General features: G+C 37.2%; 1 protein-coding gene across 1 annotated transcript; it reads left to right on the plus strand.

The window, feature by feature from the left end:
• Window positions 1–342: 342 nt before the first annotated feature.
• On the plus strand, window positions 343–14,430 carry LOC127813041 (homeobox-DDT domain protein RLT1). Its single transcript, XM_052353738.1, has 7 exons — window positions 343–922; window positions 8,053–8,157; window positions 8,257–8,913; window positions 9,666–9,745; window positions 13,233–13,685; window positions 13,844–13,938; window positions 14,140–14,430. Exons 1-7 carry the CDS (start codon window positions 916–918, stop codon window positions 14,207–14,209), a joined length of 1,467 nt encoding a protein of 488 aa, XP_052209698.1. The 5' UTR covers window positions 343–915; the 3' UTR covers window positions 14,210–14,430.
• Window positions 14,431–15,388: the final 958 nt, after the last annotated feature.

Raw genomic sequence — 15,388 nt, forward strand, 5'->3', positions numbered from 1 at the left:
TTGTTTGTTTTATTATATAATAATAATAAATTCTTTGTGTAGGATAGACGCAATACTTGTCAGTGACAGCATTATAATTTTCACCGTCGGTGTTTGTATGTATATATAATAATCATTATAATTATATTTTACAAATTCCTTCAAATAAAAAGAAATGAAAAAAGTATTCTCATTGGTACTACATACATTATACATACATATATATATTATTGGGAGGAAAAAAAAAGAGGAAAGGTGATTGGGTCTATATTTATATAAAATAAAAATATAAATATGCCACGTCGTGAGAGAATGTTAAAAGCCCAAAATGAATGAATGAAAGAGAGATTACAGAAATTCCTTGTAAATGTAATGAGGTCGGAGATACCCAGAAGAGCTGCAGTTCGGCCCCATGTCATGTGCTGCCGAAGTGCGGCTTTTGCAACAGTAAGGTACAAGCATTTGCGTGCATTTGAGCATGTAACCGGGCGTCGAAATAGCCATGTTTTCGCTGCCAATAGCCAAAAAGCTTCACAAACAATGCAATGAAGGCAAGGCACCATTACCATTACCATTTTAGTGAAAAAGGTTTGGATTTGATACATACAGAGGAAAACTAAAGAAGAAATCAACCAATCTGTTTATGGCAACAAACAAATACAAAAACCACAATCTCCCTTTGCCCCCCTCTTTATATTCCACCTTCGCCCTTTAATGCTCTCTCTCTCTCTCTCTCCTCTTTATGGGGTTTGCCAATTGGGAGATTATGTGAGGGAAAGGGAAGGGTAATGCCGTGTTTGAGTAGAAATCCATGCATCTATCGAAGCATATTCTCTCGCTCTGTTGAAGCGGCGGAGATTATAGGATTCTGAGTCAATTGGGGAGAAACCCGTAACCGCAAGGGAGAAGAGCCAAAGACCCGGAAATCACTCGACGATGGAAGGTATTTTCCAAGTTTCCTTCCTGTCACCGCAGATCGCGGTCACTGAAGTCAATTGCTGTTGGTTTTTGGTCTGAATCTGCCTTTGCATGGACAATGATATTCTGTTCTTTCTCGTATTGTTGATGTGGGTTTTCGTTGACTGTTGATTTCGTTTTTGTGCCGCAAGAATTGCCTGAAATTCAGGGTTGTCTTTTAGTTTTTTTTTTTTTTTTTTTTTTTTGGGGGGGGGGGGGGGGGGGGCGTGGGGGGGAGCGTTGTTCTTCACCGTTTTCATTAGTCGATTCATTTGGCAAATGCTTGGACATCACAACAATGTAATTAGTTGATCTATGCCCGAAATCAGTCTATTTCAGCCTCCAATTTGATTTTTTGTGTGTTTTTATTTACTGACAAGTTAACAAAATTTTTGGTAATGAATGAAGATTTGTCAATGATGAAATGATCTATTGGTCTACCCACAATGGGATGATTTTGTGTTGTTCAGTGGTTGGGTATGGAATCCTACTTTCTTTGTAATTCAATAATTGTATAGATCCCGGTGACCTTGTAGATGCATAACTGTATCCTTGTTCATTTAGTTCTTAAGCATTTGAATTATAGGAAAATTGCAGTGTGATTGCTTTGAAAGATGCTAACTTAAATTTTAATGAGGTAGGAGCTCTATGAAACAGTGCTGGACCTAGTTAGCAAAACAGAAATAGTAAGAATAAACTGTGTTGTTAGTACGTATGACTTTGTTCTCCCACAATCTTCTTAAAAACATAAATGTAAGTTGGTCTGTTCCCAAGCCTACAAGTATGAGATGGTGTTTAGAAAGGTAAACATTATTTTTAGAAGACCTGCTAACTTGTTAGATAGTTTGATTCTTTTTTTTTTTCTTTGGAGGTAAGAACATGTAAACTTTTCAGGAAAAAAAGGAAGCCACCTATGGAAAACATATATCCCACTTCAAAGTAATATCTCTGATCTCTTGTAGATTTGTCAGAGCAAGAGATTTAGGAAATGCCTTGACATCCAAAATGTAACAAAATGGATTGTATGTTGAACACCGTCATCAAGCTTCTGAGTGATACACTCTTTCAGATGTGGCATGTATGCAAAAATTGTTTCAGTATGGAAAACACTATCCTCAAGCTTCTTAGCGCTATACTCCTTCAGATGTGCCATGTGCACTCTAGGGGATAAGCTTCAACCCTTCTTTGGATCTGATCTCTATACTTCATAGAGTCTAATCAAAGGAACAAATGTAGCTGACATAAACCTATTATGTGCCAAATAAGAAAACAAGTCCTTCTATGTTCCCATGCTATAGTAGCTGCGAAGAGGAGGTCGTCAAAAGACTCCTTTGCTCTTCAATACTTGAAACTCTTTCTTAGCCCTTTCCCTCATGTGATTGATTGTGAATTCTGGGTCTAGTACAGTTGTCTCCAAATGAGAAAGGGCCATCATAGACAGGCTTCTTTTGCTTATACTTTGACTGGGAAGGGTGTATGGATTTTTTGTTGAAATAATGAAACAAGGGTGGTAGCACTTATAATTAGTCATTCATTGGTGAACTAAGAAATAATATCATTCGTGAGTTCTTCTTGCTCTTACATGGAACTGGAAAGCATGAAATTGTTTTGATCAGCCTCTAATATTCAAGTGCTCTATTGTAAGGATACATTAAATTATTTCATTATTTAGCAAGAGGCACTTTGTTTGAGGAGATATTACAACTTTGGCAGGGGCTGGTGGCTCATCATGTCATGTCCTTTATAAACACTTCTATTGATGAAGCTGTTATGTTACTGTTGTCCTCTGATGAGTTAAGTGGAACCTGTTGTTATGACCCTAGGGTTTGGCTGAAGGAAATTTGGAAGAAATGGAGGGAGATTAGACTGAAAGAGGAAGAAATAGCAAGAATTGGAGAAGATTTACAGAGCGAGAGAGAGAAAGAATGGAGGAAAATTGAGAGAGGGAAAATGGAATTCAATTATCATTCAAAACTTCCCATTCTCTAACTACTCAAGCCTATTTATAGGCTCACAATTGGATATATTAACAGCATGCTAACAGCTATAACACCAATACAATCAAAATAAGAAACCTATAATTCATATGACTATTATATCCTTGGGGATTCCTTGTGGTCGTGACAATCCCCTCATTTTTAAACAATTATTGTCCCCAAGAATTGGCAGCTGCTGACTCTGTTCTTTAGCCAATTCCAACTTTAACAACCTAGTTTCTTCTTCGCATGTTCTCGTTCTTATCTCTTATCTTTTTTTTTTTTTTGCCTTTCTGTGTCTTTTTTTTCAGTACTATGACTTGTTGTAACAGCAAGTCCAGCCATACCCCTCATCTTGATTTCCATTGAGAATGGTTCCAATTGATCCATTATTGCTGCAACCATAATCATAGAAAGGAATTCCAACTTCGCTGGAGGCCAAAATTTGATTTGATGTTGTAGCTCTCCAATTGAAAAAGGAATAAACAAAACAGCAAGAGTATTGTTCCCCTCAACAAAAATTTCTTCCAAGAACAAGTAGCCTCCGTTAATCTCTAACCAACCTTGAATTGTACTCCAATGGGCATTCACTTTGATTAAAGCACCAATTCCCTAACTATTGTAATCTTCAAACTTCGAGGTTGGTGTAGTCTCATCCTCTCCCATCTTCACAACCTTTTCTCCTTCCTTATCTTCAATAGAGACTTTCAGGACCTCCATGTCAATTATCCCTTCTCCAATATCTGAACTCCTGAACCGTGTGGCAACAACCTCCTTTTCCCTCCTCTTTTGAACCCCATGGCTGTTTTCTTGTTTAGTCAATTTCAGTTGCTCCTTTTCTACTAGAGTTAGCACCTGTAACTGATCTACACCCTTTGAAGTAACAACAACATTGTCACTCACAACAGCTACAGGATTGTGCAAGTCCTCAGCCTCTTGGTTCTTCCTTTGGTCCAAGTCCTTGTTGCATGGCTGTCTTTCGTCATTGGCATGGAACCCATTTGCAATGTCATCCTCATCTTCCGATGCTACTCCATCAGCTTCCTACAAATATAAGCTGTGATTTTCGCTAATATCTATGTCCGATCTCTCTTCATTGCTGGAGTTTTCAGTTACAACTGGCCGATTCAGCTCCAAATTTTCGTCAGATTCTTGCTGGTCATAATTTGCAGCCTTAGAGGCTCCTTCAATCTATTTGCTACTCTTCGTAGATTCGTTAGGCTGCAACCCATGCTTCCTAAAGATGGCTTCCAAGGCGACTTCCTGCAACCTTGCTTTCTCGACCGCCTCTTTCACAGTTGTAGGCATCATCATTTTGACCAATGACCATTAACCTCAGTTTGTCCTTCACCCCACTAACAAATCTTGATACAAAATAGTGTTCCGTCAGGGTTGGTTGAGCACTCCACATTAGGGGCCTTAGCTCCTCAAATTTAACCCAATAATTTGCCACTGATCCCTCCTACCTTACATTGTTGAACTCCTTAGTCACCTTAGTCATGTTTTCTTCTTCCCAAATTGATCATGTAAATTTCCAGCAATATCAATCCCCCTGGCCTTCCCTTCTCTAGGCATTGGGGTGTGATGGGGAGTGAGGGAAGATGAACCTCTTACCTAAATTTTCGATTTCAAGGCCGGTAGTTCCTCTGCCTCTTGCAAGCCATAGGTCATAGGGACGCTGCCATGTTTGGGCAGAATTGGATTAGCGACTGCTTGGGGAGGAAAATCTAGTGATAGTTGGAATTGAGGTAGCGTAGACAGCATGTTGAACATGTTGTTGATCCGCTGTCCATGTTGCTCTATCATCTTTCGATGCCTCTCCAAGTCTCTTTGCACTCTTTCTTGAGAGGCAGCTAGATCCCAATGCATGTTTGCTTTGTTGGCCGCACTATCCTCTCGGCTGTGGGTTATTGCCTCTTGCATTACCTTAGATTTCCTAGCTTCAGAATTCCACCTCTTAAATTGATCAATAACCTCATAAAATCGATCTTCCATAGATCGTTGTTCTGTACAATCTTCCTTAATCTCTGATTTAGAAAAAACCTCCAAAGTTCAGTTGTTGCTGAACAACGTTCAATAATCATTGGATCTGAAATGCAACAATGAAGAATCGATCGGCTTCCAGAGTCTCATTCAAAATCAGATCGTACACTATTAATAACCACCTTAATTGCCACCGAGACCAATCTTGAGGTCCAATTCTTCTTCGTTTAACTTCTTGAATTTGTCAAAATTTCAAGAATCACTGTCCAATCCATATCGTCACCTGCGGTGGTTTGACCATCCCAACTCCGAGCCGCAAAGCTTGAGTAACGATGCAGTAGCCGAGAATCAGCTGCTACAATTCTGCCTTCTAAGAATCTACTTTGCCTACTATTTCCGAACTTGGTTCAGCTCCAAATTTGCCTCCTACGTTGGTCGATTTTGTTGTAGCCCATAAAATATGCCGGAATCAAGTTAGAATTTGCCTAGAACTCACCTCTCTCTCAACTTCTAAAACTAAGTTGAGAATCACAATCAAAATCGAGGCAATTGAGAATCGTCGCTTGCGGAATTCATTTATGAACCGTTTCCGATCGTGCCTTCCTCCCCACCTCTGTCACATGCAATGACCTAGACCGGTTCCGAGAGTCGCTCGCCTTGCGTTGCCTGCAATTTTGACCCTTGTTGATCTGTCGAGGACCATCGGATCTGTTGCAGCTAAGTTGTCATGATCCTGCTCTGCTGTAGTCTTTCTAAGGATACGATTGGTTTCTGTGGTTGCTAGAAATCAATCGGAATTCGTTGATCACTGTCGGAACTCTCTCGACCTGCGTTGTCTTCAATTCCGAGCCGAAATTGCTTCGCTCGGCTTCGTCACTTGCAACTAATTTGTAATCGACAACCTTCTTTACTCACTGAAATCTCAATTGAAATCGTTGGGGTTCCACGCTCGCCCGACCTATTCCGCGCCTTCAAGTCCACCAAAAGTTAATCGAAGGACTTGCCTGGTCTGCTTCCATGCCATGTCTCTTCTAGTCACGTTCCTTATCGCCAAGCGTCCCTCCAATACGCTTCAATTTCCGAATCGTTGGAACAACAACGTTTAATTTCGAATCATCACTAGAGTCGAAGTGATTCAACGATCGCCTTCCAATTTCGAGCCATCTACTCTTAATGTCGCTGAGTCCTGATACCAACAACTAATCACTATCCACTTCACCCAATCACCGTCCAACACCTCCAATGTCTCGCTTCTTGAATCGTCTAGAACCAATTCAACAACTGAGGATCGTCACCTTCAAAATTCAAGTTAGATCCAATTACGGAACTAGCTTCACCTACAATTCGCCAAGAATCATTGGCGCCTATCCTTCTTGCTTGAATCTGCTTCAATTATCGGTTGAATTTTACTCGCCTAAAGCACTGGAAATCACCTCTGCCTTTTCATAATCGATTGAAATCATAATTGAGAATCGTTGGCTCTGATACCAAATGTTACGACCCTAGGGTTTAGGAAGGAAATTTGGAAGAAATGGAGGGAGATTAGACTGAAAGAGAGGAAGAAATAGCAAGAATTGGAGAAGATTTACACAGAGAGAGAGCGAGAGCGAGAGAGAGAGAGAGAATGGAGGAAAATTGAGAGAGGGAAAATGGAATTCAATTATCATTAAAAAACTTCCCATTCTCTAATTACTCAAACCTTTTTATAGGCTTACAATTGGATATACTAATAGGTATAACATCAATACAATCAAAATAAGAAATATATAATTCATATGACTATTATATCCCTGGGGATTCCTTGGGGTCGTGACACCTGTTAGTTTAATTACATCACTCCCATTATTTCTAGAAGTATTGAAGGGGAAGCAAGACCTAAAGGCTTGAGGCCGTACTACAATTATTAGAAATGAGGTTATTTGCAATAAGTCGAAGTGGCTCCTATTGAAAATAAAATGTGTGAGATACCATTGAAATGGTTTGCTCATGTAAGAAGACAACCAACGTAGGCTCTTGTGAAGGGAGTGGTTAGAATGGAACAAGTATCTAGCAATGGAGGTAGAGGAAAACCAAGAAAAGCTTGGTGGGAGACACTTCGGTGTGATATGTATGATCTATAAGGGCCTTAGAAAAGATAAGACCATAGGTAGAAGTAATTTTTGAGCTGGAATTCATATAGCCAGCCCTACAGTGTGGTAAAAGCTTAATATCTTGTTGTATAAGTATATATATTTTCTAAAAAATTTTCAGATGATCCATTCTGTATCTTAAATGAGAAGTATATGCTTAAAAAGTAACATGGAGTAACATTGTTATAAGTTTGGTTTATGTTGTGGATAGAAAAGCTGGAAGTCCATGGATGTCCTAAGGTGCTTTCAATTTTCTTTTAGACACCCTAGATTCTTCCTTTCCCCATTCTCGACCCCCTCCCCCCTTACAAAAAAAAGAAAAAGAAGAAGATAAACTAATGAAGATGGGTATCCTTATAGGTTTATCTTTTCTAGAATCCTTTTGGTAGTGTTGGGCAAAAACTCTTGATCTTTTCATTTCTTTATGGGCACACTTTTACCCAGTGTAGACAAATTAACTGCTGAGCTATCGCTACCTATTTGAGTGAAATGCACAGCTGAACTTTGATGTATTACTTAACGGTGATTTTTCAGGGAACTGGAGGGCTTCTGTTGTCTGACAAATTTATATTTGGTAGAATAGTTGGTCAATTACTAAGTTAATGCAAATCATACTTGTTAAGAATGGATTTATCTAATTACAGACAAGCCAATGTTGGTGCTCTGCTGCTGGCTATAGTTCCTTCTAGGAGGAATTTTGGCCTCAACAAACATCCAAACTTGACAGGGAGGCTTTCATTTGTTAAACATAGACTTCACAAATTTTTCTAGTTTTTGTTAGTTGTGCTACTTAATGCAATTGCCGCCACCGGTGAGGTTACAAATATTTCATTATTTCTATATGTATAACTGTTGTTTTTGGAAGTAATGTGACATTTTCAGTTCTGCTAGTATGTTATTTAGTCATAAGTATGAAACCAAAATTCCCTTCCAGAACAACATTGTAATTGTGTTGACATCAACAGGCTAACTTGCCATGCATTGTTTGTACACTAACCATCATGTACCTCCTGTTACTCATATTTCAGAGTCATTTGAAGTTCATTCTGAAGATAATAGACCTCCAGAGAAAAACAAGAAAAGAAGGCTCAAAACACCATCTCAGGTCAAGGCTTTAGAGCAATTTTACAGCGGTATGCATTCTTTTTCTTGCCACATCTTGGTGTATAGCCAAATTACTTGTGTTCCTACCTGAAATTAATATGAAAAATACATTTCTTGGTTTTCTTCAGAACACAGATATCCCTCAGAGAAAAAGAAATCACAACTGGCAGAGTCCTTAGGATTGACAGAAAAGCAAGTTTCTGGGTGGTTTTGCCATCGAAGGTTGAAGGACAAGAAATCATTATATGGTGAAGCATTTGCAAGTGGAAGACATGATCATTCAAGTGGTATTATACAGGATCATGGCAGTGGGCATAGACAAGATTCTTGTGGCAGCACCAAACAAGGGGATAACAGGCATTGTGATCCTAGGGAGGTAGAAAGTAGAAGGTTTAGTGGCCAAGATAATTCACCTACTGACCTTGCATATGACCATGGGCATCGTCAAGATGGAAATTTTAGTGATGCAGATGGTACATCTTCAGAAAGGAGCTTGCCTTTACAACATAGGCCTCATCATCAAAATGAGGCTCATCTTGATATGGCTACTTCAGCTTACCTAAAATCTAATGAAAATATTGTGCCAATTAATTTGATGGGCACAAGAACCAGAACTGGGCCCTCAGGATATCTAAAAGTGAAGGGTCAGGTTGAACATCCGGCTATTATTGCTGTTAAGAGGCAGCTGGGGAGTCATTATCTGGAGGATGGTCCACCACTTGGTGTTGAATTTGACCCGCTTCCACCTGATGCATTTGAGTCTTCAATTACTGATCCAGACAATGGTACATCATTATAATCATTATAATAAAATTACATTGCCAAAATAAACAATATAAATATATATGATATCTTCTCTTAGGTGCCCGCACTCCTTGGGATCTTATGCTCAGTTAAAAATTTTGAGTCTTACACTGGTTTTAAGTGTATGTAATCTTACACTGGTTTTAAGTGTATGTAACTATGTATTGGTGGCTGTTTGAATATTGAAACAATAGGACACTTTAAATGTGGAACCAATTGACTTTCAGATTATGCTAAGCAAAGAAACACACTCTAGTAATCATATGCAATTGGCAAACTTTCTGTGTAGTTTACCCGATTTCAAGATGTGTATTTGTTGTGATTTGGTTTTTAAAATGAATTCCAGTTCCACTTAATAGAATATTTTGGGTTCTTGTCTTTCAATTAGGTGTAGTATTTTATTTTACATGCTTCTCTCTTACTGGATGCAATCTGTTTATTTACCAACTTATTTAGATGAATTTTGTAACCATTTCCTGGCATCTAAATTGCAATTTCTTATGATTTCATAAATTATTACCAGTTTTACATGAGGTCTTGTGCTCTCTTTTGTTTGAGCTACTTAAAGTTTATTTTTCCCCTTCTTTTCTTTATCTTTTTATCTTTTTTTCTGTTTCTTACTCCTAAATTCTTTGGGTATATTTTTTTGTCTTAGTCCTGCAAGTCTGATAGTTCTGAATTTTAGATATTATTTTCGGGTCCTTTACCTACTTTGTTGCGAACTCCTTGGCAGAACCTTACCACCTTGGTGATCAAGATCTACAACATTCACCAGATGCTCCCAGAACCCATATCAAGCCTAAGTCTGGTGTGGTAAGAGGACGGACTTACTATATTTTCTTCAGTTTTTTGCAAATTTTGGTGCTCTATAGTTATTTTGAAAAGGAGTTGTCTTATCCAGATATGTTTCTTCTTGAAGATTTAAAGATCTGGCTTGGATAGTTGAATTACCTGGCACATGCTTGATATCATGTCCTAATGCATTGCATTTCCATATCATGGAACTAGGGTAGGCTTGCACACGCACTGTGCATGTGAGAATTTTATAATTTTGTTCTCTCAAATAAACTTATTGTTTGTAATTTATAAAATTAAATAAAGTGTGGTAATCACCTTTTAGTGCATCTTTGGGTTTCTCAACTTTGATAAATAAGTAATAATAGAGAAAGTATTAATTGACTGTTGAAATTTGCATTATCATTATGTTAGTAAAAAGGCCAATTGTAATATTCTGTATTATCAAAAATTGATCTGGTGAAATATTGAGTGCTAAACTAAACCTCTGAAATCAAAGTCATAATCAGTTTAAAATTCGTATTTGTCTGCTATAGTAACAAAACTTATGGGCACATACAAATTCGTAAGCATACATGAGTATGTTTGTGCATAGAAAGAGTGAATTTAACTGGTTATGAAAGAAGAAAAAGTGAAGGCTGACAGATCAAGATCGTGAATAGTGGATGTACATCTGCTGCTTGTGGCTAGAGAGTCTGGCAAATTAGATCTACTTGAATATTGGCATCTTGGTGTGAATAACTCGTTTTGGCCAACCATCAACTGGGAGGTTTCTCCTTCAATTTCATTGTTAAAATACGTATTATAGTCATTGAGTGGGATTCTAATAGGCAGGTAGTGTAAAAAGTGGAGGTGACAGTTATTTTTACATATTGTTTTTGCTACTATGCATACCATGTAAGTCAAGGAAGAGTTAAAATACTAGTTTTTTTTTTTTTATAATTTACTATGTGACCTCACCTAGTGGGATTAAGGCTTGATATGTTGTTGTATCATAAGAGTAATTTTAGTAGAGTGAAAGGGCTTATGAATTTTGGCCTTGCCAAACTCCTCTTCTGACTACTTTAATGATAGTGTAAATAAGTGGAGTAGAGAAAGTAGCACATTATTAGGCTAAGTTTGCTTGATTAAACAGGTAGAAGCTTTGGAAGATTACATTTAAGTATTTGTTGCATTTAGGTAATTGTGGTCTAGAATTCATGTAATCGACCCCACATAATGGGATAAAGGCTGGATATGTTGTTGTTGTAGGTAATTGTGGTTGGGTGCAGTAAAGTAGTAGCGTATTACCATCATCAAATTATTTTTGTAACTCCTATGTCTATAACTACAATTGTTATTATAATTAACATTACTTTATATCTTAAGAATTTGCCTTCGTATCAGTGTTGGACAAAATTTCTTAAAATGCTTAAAAATTACACCTTCAAACAAAGTTTTCTTGTTCCATAGAAATGGGACACCTTATCTTATCAAGGCATCCTCAGTGCACAAGGCTCCCTGCTTTTCAAGGGATGGGGGAGAGTTGTAATTTTACATAGCCTTCCCCATGCATTTTTTTTCCAAAGAGGTTATTTTTACAACTCAAAACCATGACCTTCCCACCTTATTTTATTAATAAATCCCAAAAATTTGTACCTTGCCTAATTAAATAGAAACCGTATAAGATTTGAATTCTGAAGTTCTTAAGCAGTAAGACACTGTAAAGGTAACCCCATGCAGTCTTGGTACTGCTTCAAGTTCTGTCCCTGAATTTGTTGTAATTCCTGACGTAATCAAGAATATACAAAAGTCAATGGTCTTAACACGTTCTATTAGGGTTGAAGGAAATTTTCAGTAAGTTGTGTATGTGTATACAATTGGACATGTATTTTGACCTGGTTTAACTTATTTTGGTGTATAAGTTGTAAAAGGTTTTGCACATTCAATATCATTTGTTATTATTGGTTACCTGACTAGAATTTCATTTACAGTTTTTTGTTCTGAGAATATAATTGGAGTCTACTATGGTATCTTTTATTGGGTGTATATATATATATATATATTATATGTTCATGAATTGTGAGTCCAACATGTTCACCACAGAGCATTTAGAAAGTCCAGCAGTCTTTAAGGCTTCTCTACTTAGCATGTTTGAGAAGCTCCTTTTCTCTCTTTTCTTTGTGATATATTTATTTTCTGTTTTCTGTTTTCTGCTGCTTCTGTTCTACTGTCATTCTAGTTAAAGGCTCACAAATCAAACATTATCCAAATCCAAATGCATCACCTACTTTAATATTTTAACCATACTTTTCTGTTATATTTCAGCTTGCAAACTTTAGAACCCCCCCGTGCATTCTGGTATGAAGCCTGAATCTTTTGGTCCAAATTTAGGAATTCAATCACCACCCTCCAGTTGCTCACTTTGAGCTGTCCCAATCAACAAATTATTTGTTCTTTTACAGGGAAGCAGACTCCTTGAGTTGATTTTGTTCTACTATTAGGACAAGGGCTGGATTATGCCATATCTTTTCTCGTATTTCTCCTTTAATGGACTGTCGGGGGACTATAATGGAAATAATGTTGGGTAGGATATGGAATAGAGCCAATGTCGATGGCATAAATACTAAAATGATCATGTCATCTAACGTGCCTGTATGCATTCCCATGCCATTGTAATGAAATACAAGTTATCAGAAAGCTTGTTACAACTTTTTAAAATGGTATTAGGCAAAGCCTGCAGTTTTCTCTTCTTTTCTTTCTTTCTTTTTTATTTTTTTGGTGGGGAGGTGGGCACAAGATTGCAAGCTAGAATTCAATGTAGTCGACCCCACCTAGTATGATTAAGGCTTGGTCTGGTGATGGTGTTGCCGTCTGGCTAATGTTTGCTGCAGTTTATTTCATTGGAATTTTACTCTTGGGGAAAATAATGTTAGTAATATTGTCAAAAGAAGTACTCATGGAAATCCTTAGCATAAAGATTGTATATATTTCCTCCTGTAGTCTGCTTTTAGTTTTATGGATTAAAGCTCCTCTACTTTGAGTATCAATGAAATGGAAATAATTTGCTAACTTGGGATGGAACCTGGCCAGACATCATTCTGAGGTATGATTTTGGTAAAAGGCCGAAAAAGATATGAACCTTGTCTTTTTGGCTCACTTGCAAATTATATAGGTAGTATTGATCTGCAATACAGTTCTGGAGGAAGGATCTGATTAAGCCTTGTCTGTCGTTGGCATGGTTGTAATTTATTCCAGAGATCCTGTAAGTAATTTTTAACAACAATCCGTGGAAGAAAAAAGAAGGAAATGAGGAAAGTATGCTACAAAGAATGGGGCGGAAATATAGTTGCTCAAACACATAATTGGATGTACAAGTTTTGGCGGTTTAACAACTCTACTGAAGTGCTGAACACAATTTACATTGTAATTTACTTTCAGTCATGTCATTATCATCATTCTATCTTTCTCCCTGTTTTTAATCTATTACAGATTTGGTTATATGCTATTTTTCTTTTCCTGACAGAGGTGTGAAGGACACAATTCCAAGATGATCTCACATGACTCGGATTTTCATGTGACTAGCTTTAGGGTTATGCCTGGGTCTGATTATCGTGAAAATTGTTTCACCCACCAATCTAGCCCAAAGCCTCTTTTACAGAACCATAGTAATTATCCTCCTGGATGGAATTTACCAATAGGAATTGATGAAGGTTTTCCTCGGGAAAGGTCAGTTTATGATGGCAGCAGGCCTGGTAGGATGAGGGCTAAACATGATGTTCAAGGAAGGACTTTGGATTCTGTTTCTAGCCACCATCTGCGTCCCTATAGCCAGAAAGTTACTGGTGGACAAAGAGAGCCTTTATGGTTCAAATCTGAAGATGCAAGTCCAGGGGAATCTAAATATCCAGATATAACATACAAGCGGAGCAATTCTCTTAAGATGGAGGATGGAAGGCTTTCTAAAAGGATGACCAAGGTCTAATCTAACCTTTATTTTAAGCTAAATCTAAACTGTTTTTACGAGTTTGTAGCTCCAAGATATATTCCATGGAGGAGGAGGGAGAGTAATAAACGAGCATTGCAATTTGGTCAAATCAACAGTTCATATTAGAGTTCACATTTTTGTATTTGCAGGTTGCTAAGAGGGAGCAGGATGGGTTTCCAAAGAAACAGTTTGCAGGGAAAGCATCGATGGCGGAGACAGCACCATGGACAAATCACAAGAAAAGGTTAGTAGTGTAATTATCTATCCCTCAGTCTTTAAGTGCTACATTCCCTCCTCCTTTGCTTCAATTCCCTTCTTATGGTTGGTTGTAGTTTACCATTCGATCCAAGAACACCACTCGGGTTTTTCTTATTATCATATATAAACCACCGTATCCTTCCTACCCGATCTCTTGCTTGCTGACATTTGTGGGTATATTCTTCAGATCTGCAGCGGAGATGCCGTCGAGTTTCAGCGAGGATGAAACCGCAGAGACTTGTTCATCAGATGACTGAGAAAGCAGCCAGCAAGGGAGACAAAAATGAAGAACCCTATTTGGTTGTACAGTTTGTGGAAAAATTGTGTTTTGCAATTAAAATGCAGGAGTGGAGGGGGAAGCTCTTTTGGTGGGAGGATTGTGAGTAGCAAGCAACACACAGATTGATGTTTCTGTAAATTGCTGCAACCAATTTGTTTACTCTTGACTAGTCCCCTTACCCTTCAGCGCTTACCTGTCTCTCTGTCTGTCTGTACATAGCAGCATTTTTCTTTCAGAGGCAACCTCTGTGAGGTGGAAAGAGGAAAAACAGAAAAGAAGCCAAAAACTGAAAGAAATTGTTAGGTTGTAGATTTCAATTGCATGATGGGCAGTGATGGGTGGGGCCTTCTTGTGAAGGAAATTCACCAAATATTATATTTATGGAGATTTTTGTACCAAAAAAATGATGTGGCTAATTAGTGATGGGAGCGGCTTGTTGTTGTGTTGTGGTTAAATTTTTTTTAAGTTAATATTTATTAGGCGAAATATAAAATTTCCATATCATTAATTTATAATTTGGATTTTTGGAGGGGCATATTCATCTAAAACAAAAACAAAAATAAAAATGAAGCAAATATCAATCATCTCATCTCTCATTTTGGTATATCTTTCAATATGTGTATTACTGTAAAAGTAGTTGACATAAAGTTGTGTTGATTAATTACAGGTGATTATCTAATTTGATTTTCATTTGAATAGTGGAATGCAGTTAATTTTGATTTTCATGTTAATATCTCACATGTCCCATCTATCATCTATATAAAGACATATCATATATGATTGTCATATTAGTATACATAAAGTAAATTGTATGATGTTTGGGGCAATATTACATGTAAACTCCACTTGGAAATAATTTTAGGTTTAGGAAATGAATGAATGAATGATTATCACTCCCAAAGTGATCTATTCATGATTTGAAACATCTAATTTGAAAAATACTTGTTATTTCAAAGGAAATAGAGAAAATTTCAATATTTAAGTAATGTTTGTTAAAATGAATAAGATAAAATTGTATCAAAATAAGATTTGAATGTTTTTTAATTTAAAATATGAAATTACCAAAATAAGTTTGAAAATCATTTTAAGATTTTTATTAAATTTTTTGGAATGCATTGGAAGACATATGTGTTATTTTTTTATCTGTAAGATTCAA

This window comes from Diospyros lotus, chromosome 1 (genome assembly GCF_014633365.1).
Source record: "Diospyros lotus cultivar Yz01 chromosome 1, ASM1463336v1, whole genome shotgun sequence".
NCBI lineage: Eukaryota > Viridiplantae > Streptophyta > Magnoliopsida > Ericales > Ebenaceae > Diospyros > Diospyros lotus.

Excerpts from the sequence above, each read along its gene's own strand:
- LOC127813041 (XM_052353738.1), top strand. Across the intron at positions 13,686-13,843 it reads TTTCTAAAAGGATGACCAAG|GTTGCTAAGAGGGAGCAGGA; the intron begins GTCTAATCTAAC and ends TTGTATTTGCAG. Across the intron at positions 13,939-14,139 it reads TGGACAAATCACAAGAAAAG|ATCTGCAGCGGAGATGCCGT; the intron begins GTTAGTAGTGTA and ends TATATTCTTCAG.